General features: G+C 37.6%; 1 protein-coding gene across 1 annotated transcript in view; it reads left to right on the top strand.

The window, feature by feature from the left end:
- Positions 1-17,897, top strand: part of LOC136176627 (disintegrin and metalloproteinase domain-containing protein 2) — a 112,728-nt gene that overhangs the window by 44,686 nt on the left and 50,145 nt on the right. Inside the window, exon 10 of the mRNA XM_065947068.1 lies at positions 2,532-2,613. Coding sequence (XP_065803140.1) covers positions 2,532-2,613 — 82 coding nt within the window. The remainder of the gene's footprint in view (positions 1-2,531; positions 2,614-17,897) is intronic.

Here is a 17,897-nt window from a genome sequence, read left to right as displayed (position 1 = left end):
TTGTGCTTCTTCCATCCCAGGGTTTCTCATGATGTACTCTGCATATAAGTTCAATAAGCAGGGTGACAATATACAGCTTTGACATACTCCTTTTCCTATTTGTAACAAGTCTGTTGTTCCATGTCCAGTTCTAACTGTTGCTTCCTGACCTGCATACCGGTTTCTCAAGAGGCAGGTCAGGTAGTCTGGTATTCCCATCTCTTTCAGAATTTTCCACAGTTTATTGTGATTCATACAGTCAGAGGCTTTGGCATAGTCAATAAAGCAGAAATAGATGTTTTTCTGGAACTCTCTTGCTTTTCTGATGATCCAGCAGATATTGACAATTTGATCTGTGGTTCCTCTGCCTTTTGTAAAACCAGCTTGAACGTCTGGAAGTTCATGGTTCACATATTGCTGAAGTCTGGCTTGGAGAATTTTGAACATTACTTTACTAACATGTGAGATGAGTGCAATTCCACGGTAGTTTGAGCATTCTTTGGGATTGCCTTTCTTAGGTATTGGAATGAAAACTGACCTTTACCAGTCCTGTGGCCACTGCTGACTTTTCCAAATTTGCTGGCATATTGAGTGCAGCACTTTGAAAGCATCATCTTTCAGGATTTGAAATAGCTCAACTGGAATACCATCACATCCACTAGCTTTGCTCATAGTGATGCTTTCTAAGGCCCACTTGACTTCACATTCCAGGATGTCTGGCTCTAGGTGAGTGGTCACACCATTGTGATTATTTGAGTCGTGAAGATCTTTTTTGTACAGTTCTTCTGTGTATTCTTGCCACCTCTTCTTAATATCTTCTGCTTCTGTTAGGTCCATACCATTTCTGTCCTTTATCGAACCCACCTTTTCGTGAAATGTTCCCTTGGTATCTCTAATTTTCTTGAAGAGATCTCTAGTCTTTCCCATTCTGTTGTTTTCCTCTATTTCTTTGTATTGATCCCTGAGGAAGGCTTTCTTATCTCTCCTGGCTATTCTTTGGAACTCTGCATTCAAATGGGAATATCTTTCCTTTTCTCCTTTGCTTTTCACTTCTCTTCTTTTCACAACTATTTGTAAGGCCTCCTCAGACAACCATTTTGCCTTTTTGCATTTCTGTTCCATGGGGATGGTCTTGATCCCTGTCTCCTGTACACTGTCACAAACCTCCGTCCATAGTTCATCAGGCACTCTGTCTATCAGGTTTAGTCCCTTCCACTGTATAGTCATAAGGGATTTGATTTAGGTCATATCCGAATGGTCTAGTAGTTTTCCCTATTTTCTTCAGTTTAAGTCTGAATTTGGCAATAAGGAGTTCATGATCTGAGCCACAGTCTACTCCCAGTCTGGTTTGTGCTGACTGTATAGAGCTTCTCCATCTTTGGCTGCAAAGAAAATAATCAATCTGATTTCGGTGTTGACCGTCTGGTGATGTCCATGTGTAGAGTCTTCTCTTGTGTTTTTGGAAGAGGGTGTTTCCTATGACCAGTGCGTCCTCTTGGCAAAACTCCATTAGCCTTTGTCCTGCTTCATTCTGTACTCCAAGGCCAAATTTTCCTGTTACTCCAGGTGTTTCTTGACTTCCCTACTTTTGCATTCCAGTCCCCTATAATGAAAAGGACATCTTTTTTTGGTGTTAGTTCTAAAAGGTCTTGTAGGTCTTCATAGAACCATTCAACTTCAGCTTCTTCAATGTTACTGGTTGGCTCATAGGCTTGGATTACCGTGATATTGAATGGTTTGCCTTGGAAATGAACAGAGATCATCCTGTCGTTTTTGAGATGGCATCCAAGTACTGCATTTCAGACTCTTTTGTTGATCATGATGGCTACTGCATTTCTTCTAAGGGATTCTTGCCCACAATAGTAGATATAATGGTCATCTGAGTTAAATTCACCCATTCCAGTCCATTTTAGTTCACTGATTCCTAGAATGTCGACATTCAGTCTTGCCATCTCTTGTTTGACCACTTCCAATTTGCCTTGACTCATGGACCTAACATTCCAGGTTCCTATGCAATATTGCTCTTTACAGCATTGGAACTTGCTTCTATCACCAGTCACATCCACAACTGGGTATTGTTTTTGCTTTAGCTCCATCCCTTCATTCTTTCTGGAGTTATTTCTCCACTGATCTCTAGTTGCATGGTTAGACCAGGCTAATTATATCTGATTAAAGGGATGTTTCAACCCAGAAGCTTACTCTGCCCATTTGTCAAGCTGAATTGTCTTAGCTTTCTAGTTTTAAGGAATTTTATTTATTTTTAATATGCTTACTTTTTAAGAATCAGTAAATTTTGAAAAAATTATATAAAAAAGAATATTCATTATTGTTTAAAAATTCATGATTATTCATTTTTATTATTTTTAATCTATTTTACTATTTTAAAAATAAGCAGATACATATCATCCATTTCTACACTTTCTAATCTTAGTGTTAAGTGGAAATATCTGAAATTGTTATTTGAGTATGCAAAACAAAAACTACTAGTGAAATTTAATATTAATTGTGCTTAATTTGGCAAAGTTGTATGATTATGCTTTTTTAAACTTAAGTTACAGAGAAAAATCAAATTATATTGGTGCAACCTTTCAAGGGAGGATGTGTGATAAACACTATGGAGGAGGTGTTGCTCTGGTATGGTATGATTTATTTACTTGACTAAGATGTATAAATGAGATGCTATTTAGATTAATATGCAATTAACTTTCAATAGTTTATTATGGCTAAGTATATGTGAACCATGAACTTCCAGATGTTCAAGCTGGTTTTAGAAAAGGCAGAGGAACCAGAGATCAAATTGCCAACATCCACTGAATCATTGAAAAAGCAAGAGAGTTCCAAAACACTTTTCTATTCTGCTTTATTAACTATGCCAAAGCCTTTGACTGTGTAGATCACAATAAACTGTGGTAAATTCTGAAAGATATGGGAATACCAGACCACCTGACCTGCCTCTTGAGAAATCTGTATGCAGGTCAGGAAACAACAGTTAAAACTGGACAAGGCACAGCAGACTGGTTCCAAATAGGAAAAGGAGTATGTCAAGGCTGTATATTGTCACCCTGCTTATTGAACTTATATGCAGAGTACATCATGAGAAACCCTGGGCTGGAAGAAGCACAAGCTGGACTCAAGATTGCCAGGAGAAATATCATTAACCTTAGATATGCGATGACACCACCTTTATGGCAGAAAGCAAAGAAGAAGAGCCTCTTGATGAAAATGAAAGAGGAGAGTGAAAAAGTTGGCTTAAAGCTTAACATTCAAAAAACTAAGATAATGGCATTTGGTCCCATCACTTCATGGCAAATAGATGGGAAAACAGTGGAAACAGTGACAGACTTTATTTTGGGGGGCTCCAAAATCACTGCAGATGGTGACAGCAGCCATGAAATAAAAAGACACTTACTTCTTTGAGGAAAGTTATGACCCACCTAGACAGCATGTTAAAAAGCAGAGACATAACTTTGCCAAAAAGGATCCATCTAGTTAAGGCTATGGTTTTTCCAGTATTCATGTATGGATGTGAGAGTTGGACTATAGAGAAAGCTGAGCACTGAAGAATTGATGCTTTTGAACTGTGGTGTTAGAGAAGACTCTTGAGAGTCCCTTGTCCATCCTAAAGGAAATCAGTCCTAAATATTCATTGGAAGGACTGATGTTGAAGCTGAAACACCAATACTTTGGCCACCTGATGTGAAGAGCTGACTCTTTGAAAATACCCTGATCCTAGGAAAGACTGAAGGCAGGAGGAGGAGAGGACAACAGAGGATGAGATGGTTGTATATGGCATCACCAACTCAATGGACTTTAGTTTGAGCAAACTTTGGGAGTTGATGATGGACAGGGAGGCCTGGTGTGCTGCAGACCATGGGGTCACAAAGAGTCAGACATGACTGAACAACTGGACTGAACTGAACTGACATTGAAATCTGCATAATGATTCTAGGGATGTTTTCCTGCTGCTGACAAAAATGTGTGAACTATTAAAACTCCTCATTTAACTTAATATATAAAAAATTTTTTTAATTTTCATCTGATGAGTTCAAATTATCCTCTTTATTTATTTTTTTTTAATTATTTTATTAGTTGGAGGCCAATCACTTTACAACATTTCAGTGGGTTTTGTCATACATTGACATGAATCAGCCATATAGTTACACGTATTCCCCATCCCGATCCCCCCTCCCACCTCCCTCCCCACCCGACTCCTCAGGGTCCTCCCAGTGCACCAGGCCTGAGCACCTGACTCATGTATCCCACCTGGGCTGGTGGTCCGTTTCACCATAGATAATATACATGCTGTTCTTTCAAAACATCCCACCCTCCCCTTCTCCCACAGAGTTCAAAAGTCTGTTCTGTACTTCTGTGTCTCTTTTTCTGTTTTGCATATAGGGTTATCGCCACCATCTATCTAAATTCCGTATATATGTGTTAGTATACTGTAATGTTCTTTATCTTTCTGGCTTACTTCACTCTGTATAATGGGCTCCAGTTTCATCCATCTCATTAGAACTGATTCAAATGAATTCTTTTTAATGGCTGAGTAATATTCCATGGTGTATATGTACCACAGCTTCCTTATCCATTCATCTGCTGATGGGCATCTGGGTTGCTTCCATGTCCTGGCTATTATAAACAGTGCTGCGATGAACATTGGGGTGCACGTGTCTCTTTCAGATTTGGATTCTTCAGTGTGTATGCCCAGAAGTGGTATTGCTGGGTCATATGGCAGTTCTATTTCCAGTTTTTTAAGAAATCTCCACACTGTTTTCCATAGTGGCTGTACTAGTTTGCATTCCCACCAACAGTGTAAGAGGGTTCCCTTTTCTCCACACCCTCTCCAGTATTTATTGCTTGTAGACTTTTGGATAGCAGCCATCCTGACTGGCGTGTAATGGTACCTCATTGTGGTTTTGATTTGCATTTCTCTGATGATGAGTGATGTTGAGCATCTTTTCATGTGTTTGTTAGCCATCTGTATGTCTTCTTTGGAGAAATGTCTGTTTAGTTCTTTGGCCCATTTTTTTATTGGGTCGTTTATTTTTCTGGAATTGAGCTTCAGGAGTTGCTTGTATATTTTTGAGATGAATCCTTTGTCTGTTTCCTCATTTGTTATTATTTTCTCCCAATCTGAGGGCTGTCTTTTCACCTTACTTATAGTTTCCTTTGTTGTGCAAAAGCTTTTAATTTTCATTAGGTCCCATTTGTTTATTTTTGCTTTTATTTCCAATATTCTGGGAGGTGGGTCATAGAAGATCTTGCTGTGATTTATGTCGGAGAGTGTTTTGCCTATGTTCTCCTCTAGGAGTTTTATAGTTTCTGGTCTTACATTTAGATCTTTAATCCATTTTGAGTTTATTTTTGTGTATGGTGTTAGGAAGTGTTCTAGTTTCATTCTTTTACAAGTGGTTGACCAGTTTTCCCAGCACCACTTGTTAAAGAGATTGTCTTTTTTCCATTGTATATCCTCTTTAGAAAGTTAAGGTAGTGACCCATTTTATAGTTTTATAAGATGCTCATAATTTTTCATATATTCAACATTTAATAACAAATTTTAATATCAATTAATTTATATGATTAATTAATTTTATATAAATAAGTTTAATTTTGAGTTTTTTCTCCATTGTTTATCTAATTATGAACTGAGTTAAAATAAAACTCCTGTCACTATTAATTGCCTCAAAATGCTTCCTGGGACATGGGTGAAGAATAACATCATCAAATACACTAATTGGCACTTGTAGTAGAAAATCTTGATGTGCTTAATATTGGCATGTTTTTGCTTCTATTGCATAATACTTTGATTATTCCTGACATGCCAAACTTGCCTTTTAACATTTTTTGTGTGTTTGCAACAAAGGAAACTATAAGCAAGGTGAAAAGACAGCCCTCAGAATGGGAGAAAATAATAGCAAACGAAGCAACAAAGGATTCATCTCAAAAATATACAAGCAACTCCTGCAGCTCAATTCCAGAAAAATAAAAGATCCAATCAAAACATGGGCCAAAGAACTAAACAGACATTTCTTCAAGGAAGACATACAGATGGCTAACAAACACATGAAAAGATGCTCAACATCACTCATTATCGGAGAAATGCAAATCAAAACCACAGTGAGGTACCATTACACGCCAGTCAGGATGGCTGCTATCCAAAAGTCTACAAGCAATAAATGCTGGAGAGGGTGTGGAGAAAAGGGAACTCTCTTACACTGCTGGTGGGAATGCAAACTAGTACAACCACTATAGAGAACAGTGTGGAGATTCCTTAAAAAACTGGAAATAGAACTGCCATATGACCCAGCAATCCCACTCCTGGGCATACACACCAAGGAAACCAGATCTGAAAGAGACACGTGCACCCCAATGTTCATTGCAGCACTGTTTATAATTGCCAGTACATGGAAGCAACCTAGATGCCCATCAGCAGACATGGATAAGAAAGCTGTGGTACATATACACCATGGAATATTACTCAGCCATTAAAAGAATTCATTTGAATCAGTTCTAATGAGATGGATGAAACCGGAGCCCATTATTCAGAGTGAAGTAAGCCAAAAAGATAAAGACCAATACAGTATACTAACGCATATATATGGAATTTAGAAAGATGGTAACGATAACCCTATATGCAAAACAGAAAAAGAGACACAGATGGACAGAACAGATTTTTGGACTCTGGGAGAAGGCGAGGGTGAGATGTTCTGAGAGAACAGCATTGAAACAAGTATACTATCAAGGGTGAAACAGATCACCAGCCCAGGGTGGATGCATGAGACAAGTGCTCAGGGCTGGTGCACTGCTAAGACCCAGAGGGATGGGATGGGGAGGGAGGTGGGAGGGGGGATCGGGATGGGGAACACATGTAAATCCATGGCTGATTCATGTCAATGTATGGCAAAAACCACTACAATATTGTAAAGCAAATAGCCTCCAACTAATAAAAACAAATGAAAAAAAAAATTTTGTGTGTGTGTTTGTACAAATTAACCTGGAGTTTTAGAAAGGCAACGCATCATACACTTCTTTCAGTAAATACGTGAAGATATAAGAAGAATCAATGAAATGAAAACATAAATTTTATCCTTTAAATCATAATTCATTAAAACATGGCTTATCTTTTACAGCAAATGATTACCTAGTCTCAAAAGCTAGAGTTTTGGCTGATTTACCCAGTCATATGCAACTCTGAAAAATCTTAAGACTTTCAAATGCAACCGGCTTAGCTACCAAGTGGAAGGATATCTCCTTGTTTACTGGAGGGCAGTGGTCTCTGTACTGAAAGGAGCAATCAGAGAATTCTTCTAGTATTCTTTCTTATTCTCCACACTTCACTGGGGTAATCACTGCCTAAACTTTCGCTGGAAAAACTAACAGCAGCTGATACTCACAGAGATGCGATACTGAAGAAAATAGTCAAAGCTCTTGTCCTCAGATACTTAAAAACACACCGCCATCTCCCCTGCCTAACCCCCAGAGTTGTGGAATAAATTCTGAGAACCACATCTTTTCGATGCTACTTCTTCCTAAAAGTTTATGGGTGAAACCAATCCAGGTAGTTTTGGGTTGAGTAGAAGATTTTTGATGCCTGCAGCTCTTTGCCCTTGGGTTCCTCCGCTCATCTATCCTAACACAAGTTCACTCACAAGGATGGACACAGATTAGCTCTTGGTATCACAAGTTATATGCATTATGTGCTACCAGACATTTTATCTGTTGACTTCAGTTTGTGGACTATACAGATCACAGGTATTAAACTTTCTCAGAAAAAAAGCACACGACACAACCCCGACAAAGTGAAGCAGAACTATCAGTAGTTGTAGACAAGGAATCTCAAGCAAAACGAAGTGTACAGTATCAAAGATGTGGACTAATTGGAAACATTAGATATGAACAAGAAAATAGCTGTAATAAATTGCATGAAAAGTACATATGAAGATAAATTACCAAATTGGGAAATCAGAATTGGGACCTCTCTCAGGAGACATTGGAGAAGTAACAGACAAAATTAAGAGACATGGATGACTGAAGTAACGGAGATAAAATTTTTAAAGTCAAAAGAACACTTCTGAAAAAAAAAATGGAGATAATTTCACAGAATGATAGTCATGGCACACTGTCTCTAGCCACTACCAGATCAACAAGATTCCTGCACCAGGAAAGTTCCCCCGGAGTAGGCCCATGATCCCAGGCAGTAAGGGATGAAAGTGGGTTGTCTGGTGAAAAGGATACATGGAAAGCCAAAAAAGAATAGATACAAATGCATACCAATAATGGAATTAAAATATCAAAGAAAAATTATGCTTATAAAAAGAAAAAAATAATAATATAACAACGTATAACAAGGAAGACATTCCATAGTGTGAAAAACCACACTGGATGCAAAGACTTTATTCTTTTTTTTTTTTTTTTTTTTTTTAAATATTATTTTATTAGTTGGAGGCCAATCACTTTACAACATTTCAGTGGGTTTAATATTGAGCTAAAAGTACTTTGAAGGCAAGATTCATATTTTTAAAAAATGTTTTAATTCAAACATAAGGAACAATAAAAATACTCTCAGTCATAAAGTCCTCAAAATATTTGTAAACAAAAGACTAACATTCATAACATATTTGTATAAATTATTTATGAAAAGCCACAAGGCTTATGAGAACTGCTTCCCTAGTGGTTCAGATGGTGAAGAATCTGCCTGCAATGTGAGAGACCCGGGTTTGATCCCTGGGTGGGGAAGATCCACTGGAGACAGGAATGGCAACCCACTCCAGTATTCTTGTCAGGAGAATCCCATGGACAGAGGAGCCTGGCGAGCTACAGTCCATGGGGTCACCAAGTGTCAGACAGAGTGACTAACATATATGCATACACAGAGTGAGTGAATGTGGCTAAATGTTATTGTTACCATAAAAGGAAAATGGAGAGTTTCCCTGGTGAGTCAGTGGTAAAGAACCCAACTGCCAGTGCAGAGGACGTGGGTTTGGTCCCTGGTGAGGTTGGGAAGGTCCCCCAGAGAAAGAAATGGCAACCCACTCCAATATTCTTGCCTGGGAAATCCCATGGATAGAGGAGCAGTGGTGAGCTACAGTCCATGGGGTTGCAAAAGGGTCCCACACGACCTAGTAATTAAACAACAGCTAAAAGGAAAATAGCTGAAACTGGGCTAGGACTGAGGTGCATGGCAAAGAAAAGTTAAATCAGTACAAAACTAGGACGCATAGATTCTATGATAGAGTGGAGAGGATTGTGTGTGCTTCGTCACTCAATTGTTTCTGACTCTTTGCGACCCCATAGACAGTAGCCCGCCAGGCTCCTCTGTCCTTGAGATTTCTCAGGCGAAAACACTGGAGTGGGTTGCCATTTTCTACCCCAACGGGATCTTCCCAACCCAGGGATCAAATCCTTGTCTCCTGTGTCTCCTGCATTGGGCAGGCAGAGTGAAGAGGAGATAAAAATGAAATGAAAGCATATTATAGGACTTGTCTTCTTAAGAAACCAGGAAAGATATTGATATGTTCTAGAAAGAAGTAAGGGTGTATGAAATGAAGATAGTCTTAAAAACAATCCAGAAGAGAACTATACCAGATAATGGTCTAATAGAAGAAATGTAAATACAGTCAAGAAAGAAGAAGCATGAAAACAATAATGTAAAATAAAATGACCAGAAAATAATCAAATTAAATAGTTTAAATATACCCTAATAGAATGACAATCATGTGAATGTAGATGAATTAAACCAATTAAGTGAGTCTCTGATGAATTTTTGAAAAAATTAAGTTCAAATATTAGTTCTTTGTAAGAAATGCATTAATAGGACAAAGTGAAGGTGAATATAAGATAATAAAATATACCTCAGTTAAATAAGATGTAAACATGAGAAAATGAGGTTTAGAATACAGTATACTTATAATAGCAAATAGGCATAAACATCAGTGTAGTTTTCCATGTAAAAGTTTTGTAAATATTTTGTTTGATTTATTCCTAAGCATCCCAGTAAATACTATATTGTTTGATGATATCAGTAAATACTGTATTTTAAGTATAATTTATGAGTTTCTGTTATATTGAAAAACAAATGTTATTGACTGGTATAAAATAATATATCTATATTTACTTCTAGTAGTTTTAGAGATAAATTTTTGTGTCCAATTTTGCCATATGTGAATAAAAACAATTTTATTCTCTTTTCTCTTACCAATATGTATATCTTTTATTTTTAGTTTAGTTCTCCTATTGAATTGCCTAGGATCCCAAGAGCAACTCAAGTTAACAATGTTTAATTGAATTCATAGTAGACATTTTTGTATCATTCCCTCAAGGAAAAAACTCTCAATATTGTATTATTAGAGATTATGTTTGTTCTAGGTTATCATAGACATTTTTAACATAATAAAAAAGTTCAAGTCTATTAATATTTCTAATCTTCTAAACTTTAAGTAATGTATTTTGTTTTTTATCCTATCTTTATTTTTGAAGGGGAATTAACTCCATTTAAACTTATGTGAATTTTTTTTATAAATGTCCCATTTTAGTAGCAGAATTTTTTACTATAGTTTTTGGTATGCTAATATAGATTTTTTTCTTACTCTGTTGAATTGTTTCCTCTTTCACATAGAACTCAATTTTCTTTTTCTATATCGTAGCAATGTCAGTGCAATCCTAATGAAAATCTCAGCAACTTTTTTGGGGTAAAATTAACAAGCTTATATTGAAATCTTATACATATATATATGTGTGTGTGTGTGTGTGTGTGTGTATATATATATATGCATATATATATATATATATATATGGAAATAGATAAAGCCAGATTGGAAATTGAGGAAAATTTGAATATATAACTTATTATAAAACCATGGTAATTAAGATATTACAGTGTAGACAAATTTATCAATATAACAAAATAGGAAGTCTAGATATAGACCTCGACATATATAATCAAATGATTTTCAACAAGAAAAATACATTCAGGCACTAAGAAAAATGAAATATAAAATTAAACTTTAATGTTTATAATAGACTTCCAGTCAAAAGCACCAGTAAACTATAGACAGGGTCATAATGGGAAGTTGTGAATGTCTAAAGACATTACTATAAAATAACTCATGCTAAAACTTGAGGAGTGGGAGTCTTCAGGCAGAATAGTTAAGGAAATTAGTATCTAGTGAATTTGGCAAAAAATAAAGCTGAAAATCAGTGAGCTATTTATCCAACCAGAAATGTGTGGAAAGATGGAAACAACATTGCTCTAAAACATGTGGAACACAAGAAATAGTGAAGACAAAAGCAGAAATAAAGATATGATAGGTAGAAAAGAGATACTCTAAAAGGATATTAGGTCTTTAAAACATGCTTTTAGAAACACAATTTTGAGGGAACTGGTTATTTAATTATTACATTTGCATTTCCTAATAAGATCTGGAGTACAAAATGGCAACCCACCCCAATATTATTGCCTGGAAAATTGTGTGGACAGAAGACAGTCCACATGGTCACAAAGACTCAGATACAACTGAACACGCATGCAATAAAAAGCTCGGGCCTGGTGCACTGGGAGGACCCTGAGGAGTCGGGTGGAGAGGGAGGTGGGAGGGGGGATCGGGATGGGGAATACGTGTAACTGTATGGCTGATTCATGTCAATGTATGACAAAACCCACTGAAATGTTGTAAAGTGATTGGCCTCCAACTAATAAAATAATATTTAAAAAAAAATAAAATAAAAAAAAAATTAAAAAATAAAATAAAAAAAAGATATATCAGGATAATATAATAAAAATTGACAGGACACAGAGTAGGCTATTTTAGATGGGATCATGAGATAAAACCTTCAAAGAGAAAGTTTTTAAGAAGAGGAATGAATGATGAGACAAAAACAGTCATTGCAAGACCTGGGAAATCAGAACCCATGAGAATTATCATTAAATTCAAGGATTTCAGGTGGAAATGAATATCAGGGAAAAAGATGGTTGTGAAAATATTGATTGTCAAAGGAAGCAGCAGTCTATAAGCATAAAGAGCCTTATTGATCTTAATAAATAGCTTTGAATATTATCCTCTTTGCAATGCATAGGCACTGGAAGTTTTGAAGCCAGACAGAAATATTTTTCTGATTATATAGAAAAGTGATTGTAGAGGACTGGAGATCCACTGCAAGGAGACTAAGGAGACAGTTTCAAATGATTGGTATTCAGTCAGGTCGCTCAATCATGTCCGACTCTTAGCGACCCCATGAACCACAGCACACCAGGGCCCCCTGTCCATCACCAACTCCAGGAGTCTACCCAAACCTATGTCCACTGAGTTGGTGATGCCACCCAACCATCTCATTCTCTGTCGTCCCCTTCACGCCTGCCCTCAATCTTTCCCAGCATCAGTCTTTTCCAATGAGTCAGCTCTTCACAACAGGTGGCCAAAGTATGGGATTTTCAGCTTCAACATCAGTCCTTCCAGTGAACACCCAAGACTGATCTCCTTTAGGATGGACTGGTTGGATCTCCTTGCAGACCAAGGGACTCTCAAGACTCTTCTCTAACACCTCAGTTCAAAAGCATCAATTCTTTGGCTGTCAGCTTTTTTATAGTCCAACTCTCATATCCATACATGACCAGTGGAAAAACCATAGCCTTGACTAGACGGACTGTGTTGACAAAGTGAGGTTTCTACTTTTTAATATGCTGTCTAGGCTGGTCATAACTTTCCTTCCAAGGAGTAAGTGTCTTAAATTTCATGGGTGCAGTCATCATTTGCAGTGATTTTGGAGCCCAGAAAAATTAAGTCAGTCACAGTTTCCACTGTTTCCCCATCTATTTAACATGAAGTGATGGGACCAGATGCCATGATCTTAGTTTTCTGAATGTTGAACTTTAAGCCAACTTTTTCACTCTCCTCTTTCACTTTCATCAAGAGGCTTTTTAGCTCTTCTTCACTTTCTGCCATAAGGGTGGTGTCATCTGCATATCTGAGGTTATTGATATTTCTCCCAGCAATCTTGATTCCAGCTTGTGCTTCCTCCAGCCCAGGGTTTCTCATGATGTACTCTGCATATAAGTTCAATAAGCAGGGAGACAATATACAGCCTTGATGTGCTTCTTTTCCTATTTGGAACCAGTCTGTTGTTCCATGTCCAGTTCTAACTGTTGCTTCCTGACCTGCATATAGGTTTCTCAAGAAGCAAGTTAGGTGGTCTGGTATTCCTATCTCTTTCAGAATTTTCCACAGTTTATTGTGATTCATACAGTCAGAGGCTTTGGCATAGTCAATAAAGAAGAAATAGATGTTTTTCTGGAACTCTCTTGCTTTTTTGATGATCCAGAAGATGTTGGTAATTTGAACTTTGGTTCCTCTGCATTTTCTAAAATCAGCTTGTATATCTGGAAGTTCACAGTTCACGTATCGCTGAAGCCTGGCTTGGAGAAGTTTAAGCATTACTTTACTAGCGTGTGAGATGAGTGCAATTGTGCAGTAGTTTGAGCATTCTTTGGCATTACCTTTCTTTGGGATTGGAATGGAAACTGACCTTTACCAGTCCTGTGGCCACTGCTGACTTTTCCAAATTTGCTGGCATATTGAGTGCAGCCCTTTCATAGCATCATCTTTCAGGATTTGAAATAACTCAACCAGAATTCCATCACCTCCACTAGCTTTGTTTGTAGTGATGCTTCCTAAGGCCCACTTGACTTCACATTCCAGGATGTCTGGCTCTAGGTGAGTGAACACACCATCGTGATTATCTGGGACAGTTCTGTGTATTCTTGCCACCTCTTCTTAATATCTTCTGCTTCTGTTAGGTCCCTACCATTTCTGTCGTTTATTGAGCCCATCTTTGCATAAAATGTTCCCTTAGTATCTCCAACTTTCTTGAAGAGATCTCTAGTCTTTCCCATTCTATTGCTTTCCTCTATTTCTTTGCATTGATCACTGTGGAAGAATTTCTTATATCTCCTTGCTATTCTTTGGAAATCTGCATTCAAATGGGTATATCTTTCCTTTTCTCCTTTCCTTTTCACTTCCCTTTTTTCACAGCGATTTGTAAGGCCTCCTCAGACAGTCAATTTGCTTTTTTTCATTTCTTGTTCTTAGGGATGATCTTGATTCCTGTCTCCTGTACAATGTCACGAACCTCTGCCCATAGTTCATCAGGCACTCTGTCCATCAGATCTAGTCCCTTAAATCTATTTCTCACTTCCACTGTATAAGGGATTTGATTTAGGTCATACCTGAATGGTCTAGTGGTTTTCTCCACTTTCTCCAATTTCAGTCTGAATTTGGCAATAAGGACTACATGATCTGAGCCACAGTCTGCTCCCAGTTTTGTTTTTGCTGACTGTATAAAGCTTCTCCATCTTTGGCTGCAAAGAATATAATCAATCTGATTTCATTGTCAACCATTTGGTGATGCCCAGGTGTAGAGTCTTCTCTTTTTTTTCCAAAAACTAAGGTTTTTGGAAAAGGGTGTTTGCTACGACCAGTGTGTTCTCTTGGCAGAACTCTATTAGTCTTTGTCCTGCTTCATTCCGTACTCCAGGGCCAAATTTGCCTGTTACTCCAGGTGTTTCTTGACTTCCTACTTTTGCATTCCAGTCCCCTATAATGAAAAGGACATCTTTTTTGAGTGTTAGTTCTAGAAGGTCTTGTAGGTCTTCATAGAACTGTTCAATTTCAGCTTCTTCAGCATTACTGGTCGGGGCATAGACTTGGATTACTGTGATATTGAATGGTTTGCCTTGGAAATGAACAGAGATCATTCTGTCGTTTTTGAGATTGCATCCAAGTACTGCATTTCAGACTCTTTTTTTTTACTATGATGGCTAATCCATTTCTTCTAAGGGATTCCTGCCCACAGTAGTAGATATAATGGTCATCTGAGATATTAGCTAGTGTCTTATTCTTGGATATGTGAGAAGTAATTTTTATCTGGTATATATCATGAAAGCAGAACATATAGGGCTTGCTAACTTACTGGATACATACCATGAATGATGGAAACATCTATGACTATGCTTAAGACTTTTCTTTAAAAACTCGCTAGGGGGAAGTGGTTCAGCTGGCCTTGGAGGCAGAGGGGAAATGGAAAGGTGTAAAAAAAAGTTGCATTTTGAACCTGAACCTCTAAAGTTTGAGAGATTTTTGTGATGCTTAATTTTATATGTCACTTTGGAGAGGTTTGATTAGATTAATATTTAAATCAGTGAAATCTGAGTAAAGCACCTTGCCCTCCGCAATGTGGGTTGGCCTCATCCAATCAGTTCAAGGCCTGAATAGAACAAAAAGACCATCCCCTTCTAGCAAGAAGAAATTCATCGGCAGTGTGCCTTCAGGCTCCACCTGCGCTATCAGCTCTCCTCTGTCTCCAGGCTTCCAGCTCACTCTGAAGGTTTGGACTTGCCAGTCTTCATATTTGTCTGAACCAAAACCTTATTGTAAACCTCTTCATATATAATATTCATTGTTATATATATGCTATTGGTTTTATTTCTCAAAAGAAGTCTGATTAATACAATTTTTATTACTTAAGTATAACTATATCCTTAAACATTAAAAGATATGTGCATGATAGAGATGATGAATAGATGATAGATACATGGACAGCTTTATGTCTTTCCTTTCTCCAACACCTCCTTGTCTCAATATAAATAAAATTTGCTGTAGTTTTATGGCAAATTATAAAAAATGATAGTGTGAACCCTGCTACTGCCTCTTCAGACTGATTTAGCTTTTCTAGGTTTGCTGACTTTCTCTTTTAAAATCAGCTTGTCAATTTCAAGAAAAACTGCTTGGACATTGATTTGGTTTTGAATTGAATCTTTAGGTCAATTTGAGGGAGATTGACATCTTAACAATATTGGTTATCCATGAAATTGATAAACATGTTTTTTATTGCTTCATATACTATAAGCAATAAAAAGATGTATTGTTATACTTACCATTGTTGAGTTTCAGAGCACATATGTTGGGCAAAAGAAGCCACAAGCAAAGCTATAACAGACGTCAGATGCTGTTCTTTTTTTAATATTTTAGCTGGAGGATAGTTACTTTACAATATTGTGTTAGTTCTGCCATACATCATAAGCATTAGCCATAGGTATACCTGTGTCCCCTCCTTCCTGAGCCCCCATCCACCTCCCTCCCCACCCGATCCCTCCAGGTTGTCACAGAGCACCAGCTTTGGCTGTCCTGCTTCATACATCAAACTCACAGATCAGTTCAGTTCAGTCGCTCACTCGTGTCTGACTCTTTGCAACCCCATGAACTGCAGCACACCAGGCTTCCCTGTCCAATACCAATTCCCAGAGCTTGCTCAAACTCATATCCATCAAGTCGGTGATGCCATCCAATCATCTCATCCTCTGTCGTCCCCTTCTCCTCCTGCCCTCCATCTTTCCCAGAATCAGGGTCTTTTCCAATGAGTCAGCCCTTCTCCATCAATCAAACTCACACTGGTTATCTATTTTACATATGGTAATGTATATATTTCAGCTATTGTCTCAAATCATCCTACCCTCTCCTTCTCCCACGGAGTCCAAAAGTTTGTTCTTTATGTCTGTGTCTCCTTTGCAGCTCTGCACATCGGATCATCAGTACCATCTTTTTAGATTCCTTATATATGCATTAATATATGGTATTTGTCTTTCTCTTTCTGACTTACTTCATTCTATATAATAGAATCCAAGTTCATCCACCCCAGTCCCATTACTGGGCATATACCCTGAGGAAACCAGAATTGAAAAAGACACATGTACCCCAATATTCATTGCAGCACTATTGACAATAGCTAGGATGTGGAAGCAACCTAGATGTCCACTGGCAGATAAACTGATAGGAAAGTTGTGGTACATACACACAATGGACTATTACCCAGATGCTGTTCTTATCAGAGAACTATTGCCCTAAGCAGATATTATTCACTAAAAGAAACAAGTCTGCTTAGATGTAAATCTTTTCTAAAAAATATTTTTTAAAATTCAATGCTAAATATAATATTTCTTTTTCCATGACTTTATTTCTTTACAACAGAATTAATCATAACAGTTATTCTTTAGAAAATTCTCATGCTCCAGTCTGTATAGGTTTCAGGGTTTTTATACCACTCTGTTATAGTATGTATACATACTATAGAGAGTATACTATACATACTATAGAGAGTATACTGCTCTCTAAAATTCATATACTGAAGCCCTAATCCCCAATGTGACTGTATCTGGAGAACGGGCCTTTAAGGGGTAACTAAGGTTAAAGGAGGTCATAAGCCTGGATGCTTAATCCAATAGGATTGGTGTCTTTGTGGGAAGAGAAGGAGACAGCCCTCCGGAAACCAGGAGAGAGCCCTTACAAGAAACTAAACCCACTGGCACCTTGAGCAACTGTAGGAAGATACGTGGTGCGTAATGTTTCTGAGGGCAACACAAGCTGACTAGTAGAAGTAAAATTGTCAGAAAGGAAATATAAAGAAATGTCATCTCAAATGCAAAACCATGTCTCTGATTCTATCATACAAGGAAAGGAGAGACCAGAACATATGTACTAATCAGAAGATAAAGAATAAAACAGTCATTGCCTATTGGGATCTTTATACAAGTAACTTGGAGAAGGGAACGGCAACTCACCCCAGTATTCTTGCCTGGAGAATCCCATGGACAGAGGAGCCTCATGGGCTACAGTCCATGGGGTCACAAAGAGTCAGACATCACTGAATGACTAACATACACACACAAATAACTAAAGTGAGATGGTTTGGATGTTGTTTCCCTCTTCCTGAGCTATAAATGCTAATGGGGAACAAGAGAGAAAGAAACAATTGTAAAGATATACTGATTGAGAGATTACAGGCATTTTCTACCTGATCCTGAAACCTAGAAAGTCTGAAAACTATGCTAGTAAAAGTGTCCTATCATTGTATTTTATAATATCCTATTATTT

The sequence above is a fragment of the Muntiacus reevesi genome, chromosome 10, assembly GCF_963930625.1.
Source record: "Muntiacus reevesi chromosome 10, mMunRee1.1, whole genome shotgun sequence".
NCBI classification, from domain to species: domain Eukaryota; kingdom Metazoa; phylum Chordata; class Mammalia; order Artiodactyla; family Cervidae; genus Muntiacus; species Muntiacus reevesi.
The sequence above is the reverse complement of the archived record's forward strand: the minus strand, read 5'-3'. Positions and strand labels throughout refer to the sequence as shown.